The sequence below is a fragment of the Cryptomeria japonica genome, chromosome 10 (assembly GCF_030272615.1).
Source record: "Cryptomeria japonica chromosome 10, Sugi_1.0, whole genome shotgun sequence".
NCBI classification, from domain to species: domain Eukaryota; kingdom Viridiplantae; phylum Streptophyta; class Pinopsida; order Cupressales; family Cupressaceae; genus Cryptomeria; species Cryptomeria japonica.
Window position 1 is genome coordinate 493,388,338 of NC_081414.1, and position 22,787 is coordinate 493,411,124.

Genomic DNA, 22,787 nt, shown 5'->3' on the forward strand with positions numbered 1-22,787 from the left:
AGTTTGTTAGTGGTGGAAGACAAAAGTGGGAAATGGATAGTGCATTCTTAACAATATCCTTTGAGCCATGACAACATATCAAAGGAAGGATCAAACCCTCCTCTTGAGCTTTATCAAGAACTTAAGAAAAATACAACCAAGACCAAGGAGAGCAATGTCAAGGAACGGATGTGTGATAGTCAAGAAGAGATATCAACCAAATGTTGAAAGATATCAGTCATAGCATTGATGAAATGGCAGTCTTTATAATGGTGAGGACAGCTGTAAAAAGCAGAGAACAATGGCAAAAAGAAGGTAATGGGTAAAGTCTCAGAAGACAATCAGCAAATGATCAAAGTAAGTGAGCAAAGAAGTCATTGAATGAAGCCAATCATGTTGGAACTTGGAAGAGCAGAGGTAAAGGTTATGATAGTCATATCGAGCAGTCAAGGTTAAGTAACAATCAGGGCTACCATGAAATGAAAAGAGATCACAGTCAATAATGTGGCAGTCCATGTAAGGGTTGAAGCTAGTTGTTGTGAAATGGATAATGGCACAGTCCATAGTGAATAGCAAGTTAAGTCCATGGCTTCAATGGCAACACTGTCATGAATAATACACAATACTATGAGATTAAACATATGGCTGTCAAAATCATGATGTCCTCCATATGGCTGTTCAAGCTCACATGCAACAGCCAGAAGGAAAGAGTGATGATGTGTCAGAGAAGACGGTAATGCTAAAGTTATTAGCAAAGGAAGTCACCAACAGTCACGTGAAATGCATGCCTTGTACAGTGAGAGCAGCAATCATGAATGATAAGACGGTAAGCTTTAAGTTTAAATGCATAGCAGACCCTTCCTAATACAGCAACAAATTATAAAGAAGCAATCACCACAAGATATATGTTGTGACAGTCATACAAAAAATTACAGTGTTTAACTTTAAACAGTCAAACGAAGATAACACAGCCAGGCATGTGATAAAGATGTAAATTAATAACTTGTGTGAGGATTTGCATATATGATTAAAGCACATACAGTCATATAAACATTGATTTTGTGCCAAGTACAGGGCAAATTTGAGAATGAAAAAGCTACAACTAAGTGGCTTATGTGTCAAAAACCTGTCCTATAGACATGGAAATGGGGGTGACACCGTGACAACAATCAAGGAAAGGTAAAAGGCTGTTGTGCAACATATGGAAGGAATATAGGGCAGTTTGAAGACTTTTTCAAGCCTTTTGAGAGCATTTAGGAGCTGATTCACAAAACTCATCAATAGGAGGGTCAATGTTGAGGAATTTTCTTCATACAACAACCATTTTGGAGCCACTTTCAAGGGTTTTTAATGACCATTTTCAGTTTCATCGGACCCAAAAAACAAGTTGAAGACTTTTTCTTCTCCTAATGGCACATGTTGCAAACTTGTAGCAAGATGATTCTAATCAGCTGCTTCTCTTCTATAGAGCATCTTTTAGGCTCTTCTTGGAGTTAGTTTTGGCTGTTTAGACAAGATTGTAATCTGAAGCAAGCTTCTTCCTTGTCTATTCTCTGTATTGTAACTCATTTGCAGATATGTACAGCTGTTGTAAGCAGCTTTTGATTAATAAAACAAGCATTTACCTTCTCTTTGTGTGTAATCATGAATGTTTGATGTATTTCTTTGTGATTTTATGCAAATCCTTTTCAGTATGTCTCATTCCTTCAACACCTTATGCAGAGATAAGCATGTCTTATACAGGTTATAGGTCCTTATGCAGAGATAAGCATGTCTTATACAGGTTATAGGTTATGTCATAAGGTTGGACAGCTTTCTAGTTGTGGAAAATCTAATTTTTCCTTCCAGGACTAAAAAATCCAACTTTCCTATGAGTGCTAATGTGTGAGTATGTTAAATCTGAGTTGTGTAAGGATTAGCTTGTGTATTGAATCTATTGATCAATTGTGTGTTAAACAGAATGTATAGGTCTAAAAACATTTTTGGTCATCACTATTAGGCCGTAATTAGGAATAAAAATTTTAAGTTATTGTTATGTCATTTTTGTTATGTTTGGAGTCGGCCGTGTGGGTTCCCGTGTCAATTACGACGGTTGGTACCTCGGCCAACTGCCAGATAGTATATATTGCCATGTAGGGAAACCCCGGCAATAATGTGGATGTACTGAACATTTTGGAATGCAATAAAAGATATATTTTTCCTGCCATATTATTGTGACTGTTATTTAATCACTGCTCTGGATATAATTGTAATTGTTGGTTAGATGTTCTGTATGCATTTATTGTTTATTCCGTGAACTTGAACAATGGTCGTAGGGAGTAAACATTTTGGCGCCGTTGCCTATTCGAATTCCGGAGATCAATATGGCGGCAGGCAATAACCACTAATGGGCCGACCATTTCAACAACAGTTAATAGTCATTGAAGGTGATACACATGAAGAGCCCACGTAGGCGGAAGCTAGGGAGGATCAACTGACAGAAGATTTGGTGGAACTGTGGGACATTTCCATCACCCAATACAGAGAGCGATCCCTGAGGGCACGGTACGTGAGGAACTCACAGTAAATTATGTTGTGTTTGATCTTCTGGGGAGCCTTCCTAGACTGTTGGCACAGAACCTCATTGAATGGCAACAGCAGAGGGAAGAAATCAGTCGGGAACGTCGTCGGTAGCAAATCTTGCAGCAGTATGAAGAAAGGAGCTGTAGGGAAGAGGAAGAGAGGGATACAAGCAGATGTCGTACCCTCGCAATTAATGCCCCTACGTCCCAACAAAGATCGACGGCATGACACCAATAGAGGAGTAGGCGAGGGGTACGTACGAAGATCCCTACGCATCAGAGAACAAAACGAGCAGAGACGTCGGCTGAGGGAGATTGCTGAAAGCTTGGAGAGTCCGGAAAGGCAGAGCAAGAGTCAAAGTGTGAGTCGGAACCGTAGTCGGGAATGGTAGAAACCGCGTACCTGGAACCAGTTGGTAGAGGTTGCGAGCACCCTACCACTGTCGGACGTAGCGAAGGACGATCTCGCTGACCAGGCCGCTCACTCGACGTTGAGTGAAGAGTCCATAACTCAGTCCGAGAGCAATCCGTCAAAGCACTCCGACCACGACGAAGGTGTTGTACGGGACTTGCAGGGTGAGGTTGCCGAACTCTTTGAGAATAACCTGTACCGAATTGGAAATCTGTTCCTCGGGGAATACTCAAAAATAGGAGGGTTAGACCCAGGAACCCTAGGAAGGAGGGAGTATAGGAGTGAGGGTGACCAAGGCGCAGAGGACGCGGGTGGACGCGTAGAAGGCTCGTGGATGGAGCAATACAGTCTAATCCAGTCGAACGCGTACGGTACCTTATAGGCATATAATACCTTTCAGGCGGCACATAAAACCTTCCAGATGAAGACAATGGCACACACCCCAGAGAAACAAAAGCTTCCAAGATTCATGGGAGATGGGTCGGAGGACCCTGTACGACACTGCAAGACATACATAACCATCTAGGAGGCAAATAGCCAAGACGACCAGGATTACTGGTTGAAGGCATTTTCGGCCACCCTTTGAGGGATAGCAATTGACTAGTACATGGACCTTGATGCCCAACATAAAACATCATGGAACAATTTGAAGAAGGCCTTCCAGGAGGAATTCAAACTCCTACGTGACGACAATGAAATTGTGGCGAAGATTTACAATACCAAACAGGGAAAAAGTGAAAGTGTCTGGGCTTATAACCAAAGGTTGAAGGAACTATTGAACAAAATGGAGAACTAGTCGACAGATGGGTTGAAGAAGAGATGGTTTGTCGAAGGGCTGGTATCGTCCCTCAAGTGGAAGATGAAGGTGGTCCCTCCGTCGTCTTATGATGAAGCTTACAACCGAGCGATGGATATTGAAAGTGAGACTAAAACATCAAAGGGGAAACGGAGGGCAAGTGATGATGACAGTACGGACGAAAGTAGCGATGGCGAGTCCAAAACCGTACAAGCTCTTCGAAAGGACATGCTGCGAATGATGGAGTTGAAGGCAAATAAAGAAGGTGGCAGAGACGACAAAGAACTCTGGTGCACCCATTGCAAGGTAGAAGGGCATACGAAGGGAACATGTTCAAAGAAAGCTTTTTGTGACATCTGTCAGGTATTGGGCCATTCCACCAAGGAATGCCTGTACAATTTAAAAACACGGAGCACACAAGTGTTCTATACTCAAGGTGAGCAAGCCACTCCACCAGCCACACCACCAAAACAATCAACAAATGCCGAGGCTTCACCAGGAGGATACCGTAATAATCGGCGCGGGAACAACCGTTCCAATAATAACATGCCAAGGAGCGAAATTCAGTACAATGCAAAAGGGCGGCCCATGATCCAATGTTGGAAATGTAATGAGTGTGGCCACTTTGCTCGGGAATGTCAGAACGGGAACAATGGTGGAGGTTTGTTGTGCAAATGGTGAGGCCCTGGAAACCATGAGGACACTGACTGCCCGAAACAGAAGGGAGTAAATATGTTGGACGTGAAGGAGTTCGACGAGGAGGTACTGGCAATCACAAGATTGCAAAGTAAGAAGGCGGTGTACCCCGATCCCTGTACGGAGAAGGAGAGACTCCAGGAAGCAAAGGCCGATGTGGAACGTGCGATGGCGGAAGAACGTAGGGCCTCACACAATATTGCCAGTACCCCACTCCGCTTAGACTCCGACAAAACTATCATCAAACAAATGTTGCAAACTACCGTACTCATACGCATGTCTGACCTTCTGTAAACAATGCCACAATTGAAGATGGCTCTTACAAACATTGTCGGTGACAACATTGCCAACCAGGAACACTGCCAGATGGCAGCAAAACCATCTGGCGTAGACTCCATGGCGGCAACAGAATTACCTGGTACTGCTACAAACCCCATGCTACTAACCGTAAGCATTGGTCAGAAGCCAGCCGTGGTCGAGATGGAGATAATGGGACAAAAATTGACAAACACCATTGTTGACGGCGGCTCTAGAGTGAACGTGTTACCGGAGGAGACATGGAGTGGTCTGGGCAAGCCAACTCTCTGGCCACCAACATTCCACCTGGTCAGTGTCGACCAGCATGGAATCAAGCCCTTGGGGACACTCATGACACATAAAGTTGTTGTCGGTACCTAGTACTTTTTCCTTGACTTCGTGGTCATACCGTTGGAGAAGAAGGCCTACGACGCCCTTGTAGGAAGGGGTTGTCTGATTATGGCGAAGGCAAACCACAATTGGAAGAAAAACACACTCTCCATCGAGAGTGAAGGCCGGAAGTATGTGATCAACTTAAGGAATCAAGTCGTAAGCAAGGAATTGGCGTTGTCCGATTTGGACTCAGATGACTCGCACAATTGGGAATGCGGCTCACAGAATGGCCGAAAAACGATGGAACCTGATGACAATGGGGTTTTGGAACTGGAGGGATGCTCAGAGGATGAAACAAGTTCCCTCGCTGGGCTCTTCCCTTGATAGATGGAAGACTATGAAGTATTTCACCCCGATTGCCACATGTTGTAGATCTGTGAGATCGAGGAATCAAGTGCAAGTACGGAAGATGCAACTTTTCCTCCAGAGTATGGGGAGTACTGTGAGGAGGTAGCACGGGTGGATGATACACCCGCACACCAATTCGAACGGGACAAAGTCATCAAGTACGAGGAGTCTAGCGTGAAGAAAGTGAATTTGGGGAATGAGGCCAATCCGAAGGTAATCCTGATCGGGGATGATTGGAACCTTGCGCTGAAAGCGGTAACATTAAAAATTTTCCTGGAGTACAACGATGTGTTCGCATGGACGTACAAGGACTTGAAAGGAATACCCCTAGAACTGTGTGTACATAGAATACCTCTCGTACCAAGTGCCCAACCCATACAAAGGAGGTCGTACATAATGAATAAGAACTATGGAGCAAAGGTAAATGAAGAAATTGAAAAGATATTGGAGGCCAGGATCATCTTTAAGGTAGAAACCAGCGACTGGGTATCGCCAATTGTCATCTCCCTAAAGGAGGCAAATCAGATCAGGATATGTGTGGACTCTCGATGCTTGGATGTTGTGACTATCAAGGATCTGTTCCCAATTCCCTTCACTGACAGCATTATGGAGGAGGTAGCAGGCCATGAGATTTACTCATTCTTGGACGGATTTTCTAGATACAACCAGATCAGCATTGCCAAAGAAGATAAATTGAAAACAACATTTATAGTGGAGGATGGAGTATATGCATACAATCGCATGCCGTTCAGACTGTGTAATGCTCCGGCCACCTTCCAACGGATTATATTGCACATCTTTGATAGGATGTCGATTGGAAGCTTCAAGTCATTTTTGGATGATTGGTCTATTTACAGCAAGCAGAAAACTCATTTGAACGCACTCAGACAGTGCATGGAGAGGTGTAGGCGGGCCCGACTGGCCCTGAATCCCAAGAAGTGTTGATTCATGGTACTGCAGGGTAAGCTGTTGGGGCACATTGTGTGCAAGGAAGGGCTGAAGACGGACCTCAACAAGGTAGGGGTAATTGTAAACATGGAGAGTTCCACGGACGTCACTGAGGTAAAATCCTTCCTCGGACATGTTGGCTATTATAGGAGATTTATCAAAAGTTTTGCATAGGTGTCATGCCCTATGGATAAGTTGACGAGAAAAGGTGAACCATTCACATGGGGAGTAGAACAGGAGGAAGCATTCAAAGAATTAAAATCCCGATTGGTGAGTGCACCAATCTTGGCGTACCCTGATTGGGACAAGGAGTTCCATGTCCACGTGGACACCTCCAACTTCGCCATCAGCGCCACTCTGGCACAAGTAGGCATACAAGGGCTGGACCACCCTATTTTTTTCGCAAGCTGTCTGCTCTCCAAGGCCGAACGGAACTATAGTAAAATAGAGAGGGAGGCACTTGGGATGGTGTACTCAGTGCATAAATTCCGCCACTACCTTTTGGCGACACCATTCACCTTTTATGTACACCATCAAGCCCTGATGTACCTGGTCAACAAACCAATAAACCAAGGACAGGTGAGTCGATGGTTGCTACTGCTCCAAGAATTCACTTTTACAATCATCGTATGCCCTGGGAAGAGTCCTGTCATAGCGGACCAACTATCAAGAATCAAATCCGGAGAGCCTGTGGAAGGAGTAAATGAGGATTTTCCTGATGCCCACTTATTCCAAATAGTCGTACTACCTCCTTGGTACGAGAGCATTGGCAAGTACCTATCCACCTCGACGTTTCCACGGGACATGCCACTAGGGGAACGACGTAAGCTAGCACTGAAAAGTAAAACCTTTCAACTAATCAATGGCCTACTGTACAAGATGGGACCAGACCAAATCCTATGAAGATGTGTGATGCAGGAAGAAATTCCAAGTGTACTAAAGGAAGCTCATGACAGATTGGCCGGGGGCCACATGGGGCCCGATGCTACCGCACGTAAGGTATTGTTGGCAGGACTGTGGTGGCCGGCCTTGCACACTGATGCGCACGAGTGGGTGGTCGGATGTGACACATGCCAGCGTACGGGGAAGCCTCTTAAACAAGACTTCATGCCCTTGTTCCCCTCCCAGCCGCAAGAACTGTTTGAAGATGTGTGATGCAGGAAGAAATTCCAAGTGTACTAAAGGAAGCTCATGACAGATTGGCCGAGGGCCACATGGGGCCCGATGCTACCGCACGTAAGGTATTGTTGGCAGGACTGTGGTGGCCGACCTTGCACACTGATGCGCACGAATGGGTGGTCGGATGTGACACATGCCAGCATACGGGGAAGCCTCTTAAACAAGACTTCATGCCCTTGTTCCCCTCCCAACTGCAAGAACTGTTTGAAAGATGGGGATTGGATTTCGTAGGACCTCTCAAGGTGAGCAACATGCATAGATGTCGGTACATTACGGTAGCCACGGAGTACCTCACAAAGTGGGCCAAGGCTTAAGCTCTGCCGGACAATATTGCCATAAGTACGGCGAAGTTCCTGTACAAACAGATTGTGACCAGGTTTGGGATCTCAATTCAGATCACAAGTGATAGAGGGGTTCACTTTGTTAACCAGGTCATCCGGACAATGACGACCGAGTTTAAAATCTTTCACAACCTTTCAAGCCTGTACTACCCCCAAGTGAATGGCCAGGCGGAAGCCACAAATAAAGTGCTGGTGTCTATCATTTATAAATCCTGTGGAGTGGAACAGGCGGATTGGGAGGAACGCCTGCCAGTGGCACTATGGGTGTACTGTACCCATACAAGGTGACCACGGGCCATACACCGTTCCAGCTCATGTATGGCCAAGAGGCGATGGTACCGGCGGAATACATCGTACCAAGCCTACGGATTGCTATTGATAGCCGGTTGGGAGATGAGGAGAGTTTGCATGCTCGGCTTATGAACCTCACCAAGCTAGATGAACGTCGGATGATGGCACAATGGGCGACAAAAGTGGCCCAACGTCGGCAAAAGTACTAGCACGACAAACATCTCCAACAGGCAAACTTTCGTCCCAGACAGTTGGTCCTCAAGTATAACGGCCGCAACGAACTTTGTCCTGGGAAGTTCAAAGTTCGTTTGTTGGGACCCTATAAGATCAGGGAAGTGAGGAAGAATGGAGCAGTGAAACTGTCTACCCTGGATGATAATCCAATTCGCGACCCTGTTAACGGCTTGAAATTGAAACTATATCAGGAACGTGATAAACTAGTTCTATCAATCTACATGTTGGAATATGCCAAAAAGGGAGATTGGACCATTGGAAGAAGCAAAGAAGTAGAGGACCCCGTGGTCGCTGCAAAACCTTATAGACACGATGAAGATTGGGCTAAGCCGCTTACGTTCATAGAAGAGCGGCTAGTACCGAAGCAAGTTGAAGGCATCGCGGTGCCCGAAATTCACAAGCCCTTGACAAATGCCTATTTTGGTGATCCGACAACATGGGTAAGGATCACGGGACACTGGAGAAAGAGGGCTCTGTACGAAGGTCTCTGCGAAGGCTATATTGCATACGACATTGACAAGGAGGCAGAGGCAAAACGGATGGCAGAACTAGCCGAGAAGATAGAGGAGCCAGTCGACCTGGAGGAGGAGGTAGACTTGGAGGAGTACGATGCAACCTTGGCACTATGTTTGAAAATGGTACTAAAAGCCGAAGATATGTTTGTGATAGCGCTACAACCTGGCAAGCAGGAAGCCGGCCCCAATACACTTTACCAGGTGATCCCTAACCCCGCGAGCCCACCACAAGTGGATAGCAAGAAAGTGACATGGTACCAACAGTATGGAGGTCGGTACGTAGACGGAAGCTATAAAGGGGTGGCACCAGCACCATTGGTAGATTAAATATGGGACTTGGAATATGTGGGCACGTGTTGTCCAGAGGAATGTTACAAGAGACTACCGCATGTGTGTGCATGGCTTCACGACTCGAAGATTAGAGTCCGACCTCAGGAGGATCAAACTAGGGTAAAGCGAAAAATGGAGGATTCGGAGAGTGAAAGTGATGCTAAAGGACCAAGCAAAAAATTGAAGAAGGAAATTAGCAATAAAGCAAAGCCGAGACGAAGACTGAAATTGGTGGCACAAAAATCCAAATTGCGCAAACCAAGGAAGACAGTAATAGTGTAGGAAAAAGAGGTGGGACCCTCCAAGGTACAGAAAAGTAAAAAAGCAAGCAGCCGGGGGAAGCAAGCAGTCCAATACCATGGCCACTTAAAGCTACGAGGGTTAAAATTTAAATATATTTGCCGAGTTGGAAAATTAAAAGGGTACCTGGAAAGGAGAGTATTAAAAATTGAAAAAGAAAGGCGAGTATTAAAGATTAAAGAAAAGGGGTTAGGAGTTATTAAAAAATTAAAACAAAAGGTAAATATTATGAGGTCAGCAAGGGAAAAATTAAAAGTGGTGAAAAAAAGATTGTTTTACAAAAAAATATTACAATTTACCCTAAACCTAAAAATGCCAAATTTTTATAAATTTCCCCGAGTGGCCATTTCCAACCGATTACACCACGGGGAAGCAGAAGAAGATCGAAATATTGGCAGAGACGGAGAAGGACGCCTGTACACATCCGTACGGTGCAAAGATCATTCGTATCATTTCCGTACGCGTTTTGCAGATCGGGTCAAAAGAAGACGACTGCATGGGTTTTGTATGGAATTGACAGCACACAGAAGCCACATGAAAAGATGAATTCTGTACGGTGGGGTACTAGAACTGCAGCGATGGGAAGGAATCCGTACGGCGGCTGTACGAAATTTGTAGTGACATGAAGAACAACGCGGAAAAAACAGGACAAAGGAAAGTCGTATGGCAATCGTACCGTGATTGTAGGGTGTCAGTTGGCGGCGAAAAATCTGTACAGCAACAATACGAGAATTTTAGACTGTGACAAAATTCGTACGGCGATCCGCACAAGGCGTGAAAGGGTGCAGGAAAAAGTCGCAGAAATTCGTACGGAACTAAGCTACTAAAGAAATCAGTACAGCGGTGTGGGGGCAACAAGCTTGTACGGCAATCCATACACTTGCATTGACAGTTTTGGATCCGTACAAATAAAACGAATACCACCAAGGCACGTGGGGGAGAGAATCCGTACGGTTGAGCGACCGTACGACCAACTACAAATTATATCTGGAGTAAGAAATCTGTACGGCAGAGACAAGGAGGAATTTGGGGGGATTTGTACAGAAGGGAGTAGTGACAGCAAAAATTTGTACACGTAAATTCCATACGATTGGCACAATCGGAGGAGACAGGAAGGAGACAGCTTGCAAAATTCAGTTAACTGCAAAAACAATTGGGGTAACGATTTTGACAGCCACATTGTAGATTCGGCGGGAGAACTGACAAAGGAATTGCAACTTATAAAAATTGATCCAAGTATGTCGAGGATGAGTTTTGGAAACCCCAACGACAAAGGCAAAGTCATTTTCGCAGGAAACATGGCCACACCGGGAAGTAGCAAGGGGAAGAAGGTGCGGACGCGTGTGCAAAGAGATGAACCCGTGACTGTGCAATATTTGACATGGGAGGGGTTGAGTGGCAGCGACTGCAGGGCATGGTGGAAGGAGACCGACGACACCAACATTATTAAAATGAATTTGAAGAGAGCAGGGGTTGACCACATTCTGGCCATGCCCATCTTCAACATTAAGGGATTTGAGCTTGTACTAAAGGGAATGGTGGCAGGTTATGATCAGCATATACATAGGTCCATGGTATAGTATGGAGGATGTCATCTCACAATTTCTTATTCTGCAGCCGAGTTTGCCAGAATTTTTGGGATTCCAAACCAGGGTAGCCCTGTCATCAAAAGGAAGATGACATTGGAACAAAAGCAATAGTTGGTCCGACTGGTTTGCTGAGGAGACCTGACACAAGGTGACCAGGACAACATATGGAAATCGTGCAATAGCCGTGGTGTGAAACAGGCATTTCTAGCGAACGCGGAATGGCGATGTATCATGGATATCATCAAAAGAAGATTGACAGGAGCAAGTCGGGCGTCAAACATCGTAGTGTGGATGTTGTACTTGATGAATGGGCTGCAAAATGGCACGGTCTTCAATTGGGCGTCATTCCTTTATGAGCGCATCCGCGAATGTCTAGGGCTACAGCCCAAGGTTTTTTATATGTCACACCATGCCATTGCCATGTTTCTGGATGTTGTTCGTACAGGAGTGCCACCAGAGAAAAGGGGTAACTTACAACCGTTAGCCAGACTAGAGCCATATAAACCCCCCATCTTTTATTGGATGCATCTGGACATCATGACAGTCGGCAGGGAACCACAGAGGAAGAGATGACAGCAAGATGTGGGGCAATCTCCTAGTGCAGGCAACGGGGATAGTGAAGACGTCATGGAGGCATCCTCGTCAGATGAAGAGAGTGGAAATGATGACACTTTTTGCTTGGCTCCAACCATAGGCCGATTGCCAGCTGAGGCTGGAACGAGAGGTGGTGATAATCCAATGGCCGAGGATGTGACAGAAGGGGTAGGAGATAGTCGCATGGCCATGGAAGTGAAGGTGGCCGAGAATCCTCTTAACAAACCATATGTGGTTGAGCAGACGAAGGATGTACTAGCCCCGATGATTGATGTGGTGGATGTGGAGGCATCACCGCCACTGCCACTGCCACATAGGGTGACCGAGGAGGCCGTTCCACAGTTGAGTCCCACCCATGCCGACCACTAGGAGCAGACAATCGACTCTTGGCTGCTGGAGACTCTCGAGGTACGAATGGAGAAATTGCCAAAGTTGCCGTTGTCACCTGGCGGGGATGGAGGACTTGATACTAGCAACCTGCAGATTGGCAGTGTGGAATTTGATGGAGGGAGGGATCTCCAAACTCATGGGACAACTGGGAAGCATACATTGCACAAAGGAGTTCAGGAAGGAAGGGGGGAATCTTCTTCTCCTCACACAGAGGAACTGATACTTCGGCTGGAGAAGATCAACCCCGCAGACCCATTTGGCACTTTGCAGCGATATGCATCCCAGATGGAGGGAATGGCGAAGTTCCTGAGTGACGTCGACTACGTTGTGAAGGGTGTGGAAGTTGGACATGATCCGAGGATAACTCAAGTGGTCAAGCGCCTTTTGTCCTTGGTCAAGGAGGACTATGAGGGGGAATTCTTCCGATATTTCACAGCCAAAGGATGGCCGAAGTCAGAGACCCCTGAGATGAATGATGCCTGGATGAGGAACATGATCATGACAGAGGAGACTAGGATTTATGGTTCTATGCGTGGAATGGAGACGGCCTTCCGGGACCTAGTCTTGAAGTATCGGAGGATGGCAGTGGTGAGGATGGAAGCCATGAAGGCCCAGCGGGATCAGGCAGTGCGGGAAGCCGAGGGTGTCAGGAAAACATTGGCCCACCACATTCAGCAGAGTAAGACATAGTTGGTTCAGGAGCACTCTTGGATTACCGCGTTGGAGGAGACAGTCACCAAGAACGTGCAAGAATTGGAAGTGAGTGGCAAGGCAAAGGATGAGTTGACAACTAAGGTGGCAGGATTGGAGGCTAGACTGGCCGAGAAGGAGCAGCAGTTGCAGGAGCAGGGGCAGGAGCTTCAGAGAGCCCGCAACAAAATTGTTGAGGTTGCTCCAATGGTTCAGTTGGCATGTGAGCAGGAACTGGCATCCACACAGCATCTCCAGTGAGCGGGCACATCTCAGTCATTTGTACTTCTAGGGACGCCCTCTCCACATTAGTTTAGTTGCTTCCATCAACTTCCATTTGTTTGTCGCCTGGAAGACGACTTCTTTTTTGGGGGCGTTGATGTTAGGCCATAATTAGTAATAAAACTTTTAAGTTATTGTTATGTCATTTTTGTTATGTTTGGAGTCGGCCGTGTGGGTTCCCATGTCAGTTACGACGGTTGGTACCTCGGCCAACCGCCAGATAGTATATATTGCCATGTAGGGGAGCCCCGACAATAATGTGGATGCACTAAACATTTTGGAATGCAATAAAAGATATATTTTTTGCCATATTATTGTGACTGTTATTTAATCACTGCTCTGGATATAATTGTAATTGTTGGTTAGATGTTCTGTATGCATTTACTGTTTATTCCGTGAACTTGAACAATTCACCATAGGGAGTAAACAATCACCTTAATAGTTTAAGGTTCTTTTCGAGCAATCTTCTTTCCCTTTTCCCAATAGCAATAGTTTTAGGTGAAGTATCCAAAGGGAACCAGCCCTCTCTGGAGGTTGCCCTCTATTTATCAAAGCCCACACTTTGAGAGGGCATCCCATGTATCATTAGGTTTCTGATTTGTGACCTCAGCAAGGGTGCAAACCTTGGTGATAACACTTAGCACTATCATGAAGACCAATGTACTCTCCATTTGCGGAAGAACATGAAGAATTAGCTTCATCCTCCTTTTTAGAAGCATCATCACCCTCAGGAACAAATTCCCCTTCTTGTATTTCATTGCAAACCTCCTAAAGAGATGGTGTAGTGATACTGAAAATTTCAGTAGGCTCAACAATAGCATGCTTCTCTACTAAAATGTTTGGAAGGGTAATTTGACAATCTTCTTGTTTCTCTTTTTCGCCCTCTCCTATGACTTTTGGTACTTCCTCTAGCATGTTCATTTCTTTACCTTTGCATTTGTGGCTAGGTTCCTAGGTTCCTTTGCATGAGGAAGCAAAGATTTCTTCTTCTGAGGTCATTCTTCTTTCTTCATTATCCCTTGCAATGGAAGAATTCTTTTCCTTTGTCCCTTCTTTTTGTCCAGCTTATAAATGAGGATCCAGCATCTCTATATGCTTAATCAATATTGTGAGATTCTTACGATATCCCAGGAAGACTTACAACATTTATGTCATGAGCTCCTAGTTTGTCTTCACCTTTCACTGATTAATATTATAAAGACCGCGAGCTGGCAGACTCTAGGCTCTGATACCACTATAAATGTCAAGGTTTAGGGAGTCTGGAGCAATAAACTATATTAAATATAATGCAAAATAAAAGAGACAAAAATAACAATTCACAATAACACACAGATTTAACATGGTTCACCCAATGCGAGCTACATCCACAAAGAAACAACTGTCTATTTTCTTTAATTATCTAGCGAAGAGCAAATTACAATCTAATAATTTTTCACATTACACAGCCACTTATTTTATCAAGCTCTTTTTGGTGCTTTATAAAGGTCAGCTTACATACCAAAATAATAGTTGACTCCTTTATTAAATAATGGTCATTTTTTGCTTTGGATACACTACCCCAAGACCCCTACTATGGGGTATACCCCCAAGCCCTTGCTAGGGGGATCACACCCCCCAGACCCCGCAAAAGAGGCTCTACCCCTTGCACTCCCACATTAATTGATTCCAACAAACAGTGGCCACATACCAACAGTATATACCCTTACCAATTTCCACCCAATTTTTGTACTTTTTTCCATTGAGTATTTTGACAAACAGTTTGTGTTCCTTCTGTCAAGTTTATATAATACTCGATTTGGTTGAGTTTATAGTGCATTGTTTTTCATATAACATCCATAAACAAGCTTGCCATTCATTACAAAAATAGCAAATAGTTGCACTACCTAAACAGTAACTATTTCTCATTCAAAAATGTGTTGTCCATAAATAGCACAAATCTGACCTCAAATATTAGTAGTTGTTGACCTTGGGAAGGAGTTTGAATTAACATTTATCATCAAAATATTCATTATTACATGCACAACAGCTAAAAATGATCCGATCTTGAAGTATTGCTGCCTCTAAATCCTCACACCAAGGTTGTTGATGGTTGTCATCCCTTACCAAATTAGTTTCCCTTGTAGTTCACGCCACCCGTAAGCTTCAATGACTTGCCAAAGTGTTATTCTTCACTTTGAACCCAACGTCCATGGGCATCGACCAGCTTTTAAACCCTTCATACCTGCCGCTGACTAAAATTAGAGAGTTAGAAACTCTCGATCTGCACCATGCATCTCACGTCCAGCCTTTGTCCAATTATTAACAGGGGAATCGACCCCTATTTGCCCTCCTCTAAACGTTTAATCAACATATTTATTTTTATCCTAGCTGTGATAAATAACTCATGCCCAGGAGATTGTAACTTAATGCCTAGCAAAAACGATCATTGACAATCTCTTCAAAGTTCTCAAAAGATTCAATACCCAACATTTAATGTCATTATCAGTCATGTCATTCACATTTATGTCCAACAACACTCATAATCTTCACAAACCCATAAAATTTGTCTTGCCTGTAAACCTCTTCAAACACACTAACAATTTGTCTTGCCTATAAGACCTCATAAAATTTTGCAAATGTTTAATTCAAGTGTGAAACTTGTATGATTTCACCTACAAATTAGCTAGGGAGGAAACTTGCACCACTGAGGCCAATCCAATCCATTAGCTGCACCTATGAATCCTCTGTGAATCCACCAAGGTTGGCTAAATTGGGTTTTCCTCCAATCAACCAAGAAGGAACCCAAGGATTTTTGTCCTAGGGATTGTTGAACTGAAAGCAAAAGCTCTCAAAGCTCTCCAAGAAAAATAATGAAGCCAAGAATTATCAAATGAGCTTTCAAAACCTCCCTATAAAGCCCCCGTGGAAGTTTCTGGATTATCCATTATAAAATCACTTTATTTGAAATATTAATCTCCTTTTGCTGATAAATATTCCCTCTCATAAATTCACCCACTTTAAATATATTCCATTGACAAAATAAAGTCACTGTATTAAATAGCCAAAGTTCAGCATTTAAATTAAATACAAATAATCCCAAGAAGCCTAGGGCTGTTTAAAATTTAATTAATTAATTATTTTTATGATTTTTTAAATAATTGAACTTAGTAATCGTTTTATTTATTTATTTTTGACAACTTAAATTTTTATCATTTGATATTCTCTAAGGACAAATAAAAAGGGGACATTACATGTTTTTATCAGTTTCCAAGCTATATTTGGGCATACCATGATTGGAGGAGGTTAAAACAGCAATTTTGGTAAGCAACATCAGTATCTTTTTTTGTTTGCAGACATTTTATTCTGTTATCAGCATTTTGGAAGACCTGGGACTACTGAGCAGCCTCCAATTGACTATTCCCAACTCTCGTGCCCTCCCTCCCTCATTTGCTCACTATTGTTGCTACTACAGCATTTCTACAGTTAGATTCAGCAACCAAACCTACCTAATATTCACCATTCAGGGTTCCCACAACTGTACATTCAAATGAAATTATTGCAAGTCTCAAAATTGTGCATATCAGTCATTGTAAGTTGCTCCAGCCCTTTCCATACCTAATAAAGGCATTTTGAAGATAATTAATTAGAATTTAATTCATATTAATGCAAGTTTAATACCCTAGGGTTCTGTTCTTGAAAGTTTGTTGGGATTTGAGGGTTAATTAGTTTATCTACAGCCATATCAACCCTTGTATTTGAAGTTTGTAAGCATTGAGTACTCAAATTTGAGAGGAAATGTATGTTAAAGGGTGCCTAGTCTGCTGTCCAATTCATATCAAACCATAACCAGCAAATTCATTTGGGTTATTGATTTTGCTGTTTCAGTTTGTTGTTTTACATCAAAACTCAGGAAATTACATAAGAATTGGAAAATATACAAAAATTCCTAGTTAAAGACATTATAAGCTGCCACATGGAGGAATTGTGGTGAAAAAGAAGCCCAATTTTGCACACATCACTAGGTGTATGGACACTTGTGATTTGTAATCCTACAAGTAGACCACAGGCAATGATGAGTTGGAAAGGGTCATGGCAAATATGTACAACTCCTTGATGAGAATAATACTAGGGAGCTTGTATCTTATTCAATCTATCGTGTTTTAGGGTGCCTCAAAACTATCTACCAATATATCGTCTTGTATATGATCTATTGAATGTGAATGGGTTTTTCTTTTTGGTGATCATGGCATTTCACACTTAATCCTCAAAAAGTCTTTGTAATCACCAAATGCTTGTTTTTCATTTATATTTAAGCATAATTGTATTTATTTCTAGTAATAATAATGCATCTTAAGCTTCAAACTACAATGATAATATCATAGAGAACTAAAAGCAACTTTTATTATTTAAAATTCTCAAAGCAAATTCTTGTGCATTTTAGTAGTGTATCGGATTGTAGTTGAGATAATAAATTTGAGAATTAACTAACAGAACAACTGGATAATTTTTTAAAATTCCAAAATGTTGTAACTCAATACAAAGAAATGTACGAAATATTTCTTGTTTTTATGCCACTTCAAGCATTGACTGCAACAGTTAAAGACTTTGCATAATCCTGATATTATGAATAAATATAGAACAATTAAACCAATTAAACATATTTTATCTTTAAATTCCAACCAGAGAATGAGATTAAAACAAAATATCAAAGTAAGAAAATCAAAATAAGAAACTAGCAAATAAATAAAAATGTCATGATGAACAAAAACACACCTGAATAACAGCAGGAAGAGGGACTGGAACGCCAAGAAAATCGTCCTTATTAAAAACCACTGCCTGCATTGTGTAATTGATATTGAAATTTTTGAAAAATCTGAAGTGAAACATAGGCAATAATAGCAAAACTTTTTTTATGAATTTCATAAAGGAAGCAGGGTCAAAGCATTAATGAAAACTTCTTCTTTGAAACATTAAGGAAAAAAAAATAACGATTAGATCTATAGAGAAATGGAAGAAAAAATTATACCTGGGTTGACATGTCTTTTTCAAAGGAAAACAAAAATTGTACTTAAGGCTTTCGTTTCTCTATATACTCAAAAACAAGCCAAACCTTACTATAGGCTACAGTTATCACTACATTGCCATATTATCATCTTTACAATTGTTCATGTTTAACCTGAAATAAATACCTATGCATCAGATGGAAAAAGAAGCGTACGACCCCATTGAAACAAAATGACATGGAAATTAAAATAAGAAATTAAAAACATCAAAATTACATAATATCCATTATTTGCACAAGAATGTTCCAAAATCACATAAAAAAATAAATATTATCCAAGGTTTAAATACCTGTTTACAGTTTCAAGCATGTAGAACATGTATCCAGAAGAAACCCTAAACCTTCCTCTTTTTTCTCATTCTTTAATTCTCTTCTCCTTCATTCTTTCTCAATTTTTATTTAAAGAATCTCTATTTAAAATCTTAAATGAAATTAAGTTAAAACCCCTAGGTTAGCTTTTATTTGGTTATTTGAATTTTCCTTGCATTTTGTTTATATTATTTTTGCTTTTTCTATTTTAGATTTTGTTTTTTGATTTTTTAAGTTAAATATATCATTGTTTTTCCTCTCTAAATGTAGATTTTAAGGTTTCAACATATCATTGCCATAAAAAAGACACTTATTGGAAGCACCGTAATCAGAGTGCAATTGAATGGTAGATTTTTTGCAAGTACTGTTAAGTAAAGTTTCTAGAAGGCACTAAATGCATCAAACACGACATTTTTGAAGACACAAAGAAAAGACCCTGCCAAGAAGCATGACAATCTGAGTATGATTCAAGTAAAGTATTGACAAGAAAACTCTCTACGATGAGACATTGATTGCTTCAAATGCCACCTTGCCCACAAACTCAAGACATGATGTTGCACTGTATAAAAAAGTTGAGATGGTTGTTATAAGGGAAGTTAAACTGAATTAAAGAGCTTTTACAACAAGAAGAAAAGGCTGAGATAAAACTAAAAGATGTGTACCTCTTTTGTTCCTTCACTAATCCCTAAATCAAGCTTTATTAGCATTGGGCCTAGAGCTTGTCATTTAGGGTATTAGATTATGACACAGGGACCCTAGTTCCCAACTATCTTGAAAATCAAGGGTTATAAGAAAAAAAAAATGGCAGCAAGGAGTGTGGAGGGCAACATCTTGCTCTTTTATGAAAATCACTTAAAACTGACCAATTAAAACTTTGCCTTTTTAGTCTCATTTTGTTCAAAATTTTAATTTTTTATTGATTTATTACTCTTCTTCATCAATAAAAAGGGAATATTGTGTGGCTTTACAGTTATATTCACTTTGAAAAAGGTATTACATTGAAATCATAAGATCAAAATTCAGACATTAGCCCAGCTGCAACAAAACCATCCTCAAACTCCTAACTACTGACCCCATAAGAGACAAAAAAGTGGGAACAAACTAATACCCTAGACATAGTTCTATCAACCTTGAAAAGAACGAAAGAACAAAACATAAAACAAAAGAGAAAGGCTCATGGCCTCAATTAACTGCCCCAGCACCATCTAAACCAGCAAATGGTCCAATAACCATCCCCTTCATTGCTCCATCTAGAAGCCCAGTAGTCCTCTTCAAAGACCTGGCCACCCCACCTGCTCAAGTGATAAGTACCCTATTTCACCATTTCAAGGGGATCCCAGCTCCCCTAAATCCTTCAAACCGTTCCACCTATTGATATCACTATCAAAAAGGATATTTTCTAGACAATCGATGAAAATATGTGCCAAGAACTCCACCACCTAGTTTGCTTGTGTTCACCCCGTGGGGTGTGTTATTAATATTGCATATCAACAGTCAGATGATAACCATATGATAGAATAGTAACCAGAAACTCAGAGCAATGCTTCCATTAATGCCAAAATATCTAGTACAATAATCATTCTCTGCATCAGTGTATCCAACAACAAGTACAAGAGCATATATAAAGACACGGTCGAGGGTTGCAATTACCACCCGTCGGGAACCGTCGTGCAACGGACAACTACCCTTGACGACACTAACATACTTAACCAACGTAGCTTAACAAGTAGTACAAAGCCCATTTTATGACCAACAACTTTGTGATAAATGTGTTAAGGAAAAGGATTCTATTGAATCCACATGCTTAGATTAGAATATTGTGAATTATCCAACTATTTGATCACCTTTTGTTGATGACACTAACAATATTCATCGAGTCTCCTTCTAGATGTAGATTCATGATCTCACTTGATGCAGTTGTCTAAAGGCCCAAGGCCAAGGCTTGGGCTTTCGTTTCATTGTTTGTTCCATCCACCTTTTTTTTTGAAGTTGCTCTATGAAAGGAGCTCAAGCAAATCTCTAATTATACAACCTGCCCGTACAGTCCCTAGATTGTCTCAAGAGGCACCATTGAAGCTCATATTAAAGATCCCAGTAGCAAGGAGGATCCATTTCACCAAAGCTCTAGCTGCTTTAGAATTCAGCTTCTTCCCATTAACGAGGCCATATTTCAAGATATCACACAATCTCAAAATCTTTTTGTCCCATTAAGGGGCTAGTAAACCTTACTAAACCACTACCTAGCTAAACCATAAAGGGGCAATGAATAAAAAGATGCTTCACTACTCCCTATTAAAGGCACACATAAAATCTTGAAGGAATTGTGAAATCTAATTGGCATAACTTGTCCTAGGTCAATATTCTTCCATGCATTTTTCTCAATGCCAATACTTCAAACTTTGAAGGATGAAACATTATTCCAACATACAATCACCAGTCAAACGTTATCAACAATGTTGTCATTTGTTGCCAAGAAACCTGTTGTCCCCATTTTGAATTTTCAAAAATCTGACAACTCCTTTAATTTTTTGGTTTAAATGCATCATTTTTGTCTCCAAGACACATTTTATGAGGTGCAAAACTCACATTTGTTAGTGTCAAATCATTGGGGGGTGTCCTTTCCATCATTGTCCAAGTTTTGGTGAGTTTTGGTCTTCTTTTTCCTAGCTTTTTGTGCAATTTCGGGTTTCAGAGCAATCACTGTAGGTTGAAGATTTTACTCATAAAGCACAATTCCCGAGGCAAAAATTTTGCTTCTTGCTAGAATGGATTAATCTTTGGTCCATCCTCGATCCACGTTTCAAATTTCACTGCATTTCGAGTTAGTTTGTTATGTTTTTTCTTCAATTTCAGGTTTTTTCTTCCTAACTGCAGGTGGGAAATTTTCCTTTGATTGCAAGTTTTATTTTTCTCTTGTTTTAGTGTTGTAGGGAAATTTTAAAACAATTACAAGTGCATTTTATTTAAAACTTGTCACTTGTAACTTACTTTTTATTTCCCCCTTACTTTTTAGGTCTTTTAAGTCATTGTAGGAGCTTTTTGGACAAATTACATGTGAATTTAAAATTATAAGTTTAAAAAGAACTTGTAATTTCTTTTAAAAGTTCCTACTTAAGTGATTTTTAGATGTAATAGGGATTTTATTTCCCTATTACATGTTTTATGTCCTTTAAGTTGTTTTAGTTTTAAAACTTGTAAAAGGGATTTTATTTCCCTATTACAAGTCTTTTTGTCAAAGTCATTTTAAACTTGTAAAGGGGATTTTATTTCCCTATTACAAGTTATTTTGACATGTCTTTTTGTTCTTTCTTCCCTAAAACCCGAATTTGCCCAAATGAAGGAAAAAGTGAAGTAATTAAAACTTGGAAAGGGCTTTTAAAAACCCGATTGCATCTTTGGAGGGCATATTTTGCTTGTAGTTGGAAAGGAAGAACCCGACCTGCACTTTTCTTCCCATGAATCCGATTTTTGTGGCTTTCTTCCCCTAAATTCGTCCAACATTCAGGCTATGCTATTAAGAATCATTGCTTATTGCCATGTTTATCAGCAAGAATGGTTTTATGAAACACATTTTGCATTTACAAAGACGTTTTTAGAATTCGTTTTTGCTGGTTCTTGCCACGTCTTGGAGCATGACATTCGCCCTTCTTGCCACATTGCAAACACGTGTTGCATTCTCCCTTCATTGATGATTGTTTGAAGTCAAATTTACTTCTCTTTCCATGTCGTTTTTGGAGGAGAATAAATGCAAACCCGATTTACTTGTTGCAAGGAATATCAACGTGGTGGCTCTTTCATCTATTTATAGAGCATTTCAGTTCTTCCCAAGCTCATTTGTTTTGGTCTAGAGCCTTTGACCAAGCAAAAATTCGGGTTTCTAAGTGATCTTCCCAAATGGATAAGTTCTTTGAATGCAAGTTGTAAATGTGCAAGATTTTCCCCCTTTGGTAAAAAGAGTTGATCTTCTTTTTACAAAATTTACAAATGTTGAAGAATTGCCATGAGACTCATTCATTTGATTTTGGGTTTTACAAATCTGATTGCAAACAAGAGTTTTTCCCATTTTTCAAGTTTGCCATCACCGGTTGGTATCATTCTTTCCATTTTACCCTCATGTCAAAACCTGATTGCAATTGTGTCTTCACTTGTAGTCAGCCTTCCAGAACCCAAAATTCGTCCAAAATGCACTCAAAAACACTTGAAAATGAGTTTTAAAGGTCCAAATACAAGTGCAAACTTGTAGTTACCCATTACACATATGAAGTTGCATGT

General features: G+C 41.3%; 1 protein-coding gene across 1 annotated transcript in view; it reads right to left on the reverse strand.

The window, feature by feature from the left end:
* LOC131039368 (inositol 1,3,4-trisphosphate 5/6-kinase 4) overlaps positions 1–22,787 on the reverse strand; it is a 283,984-nt gene that overhangs the window by 72,807 nt on the left and 188,390 nt on the right. Inside the window, exon 9 of the mRNA XM_057972096.2 lies at positions 17,918–17,980. Coding sequence (XP_057828079.1) covers positions 17,918–17,980 — 63 coding nt within the window. The remainder of the gene's footprint in view (positions 1–17,917; positions 17,981–22,787) is intronic.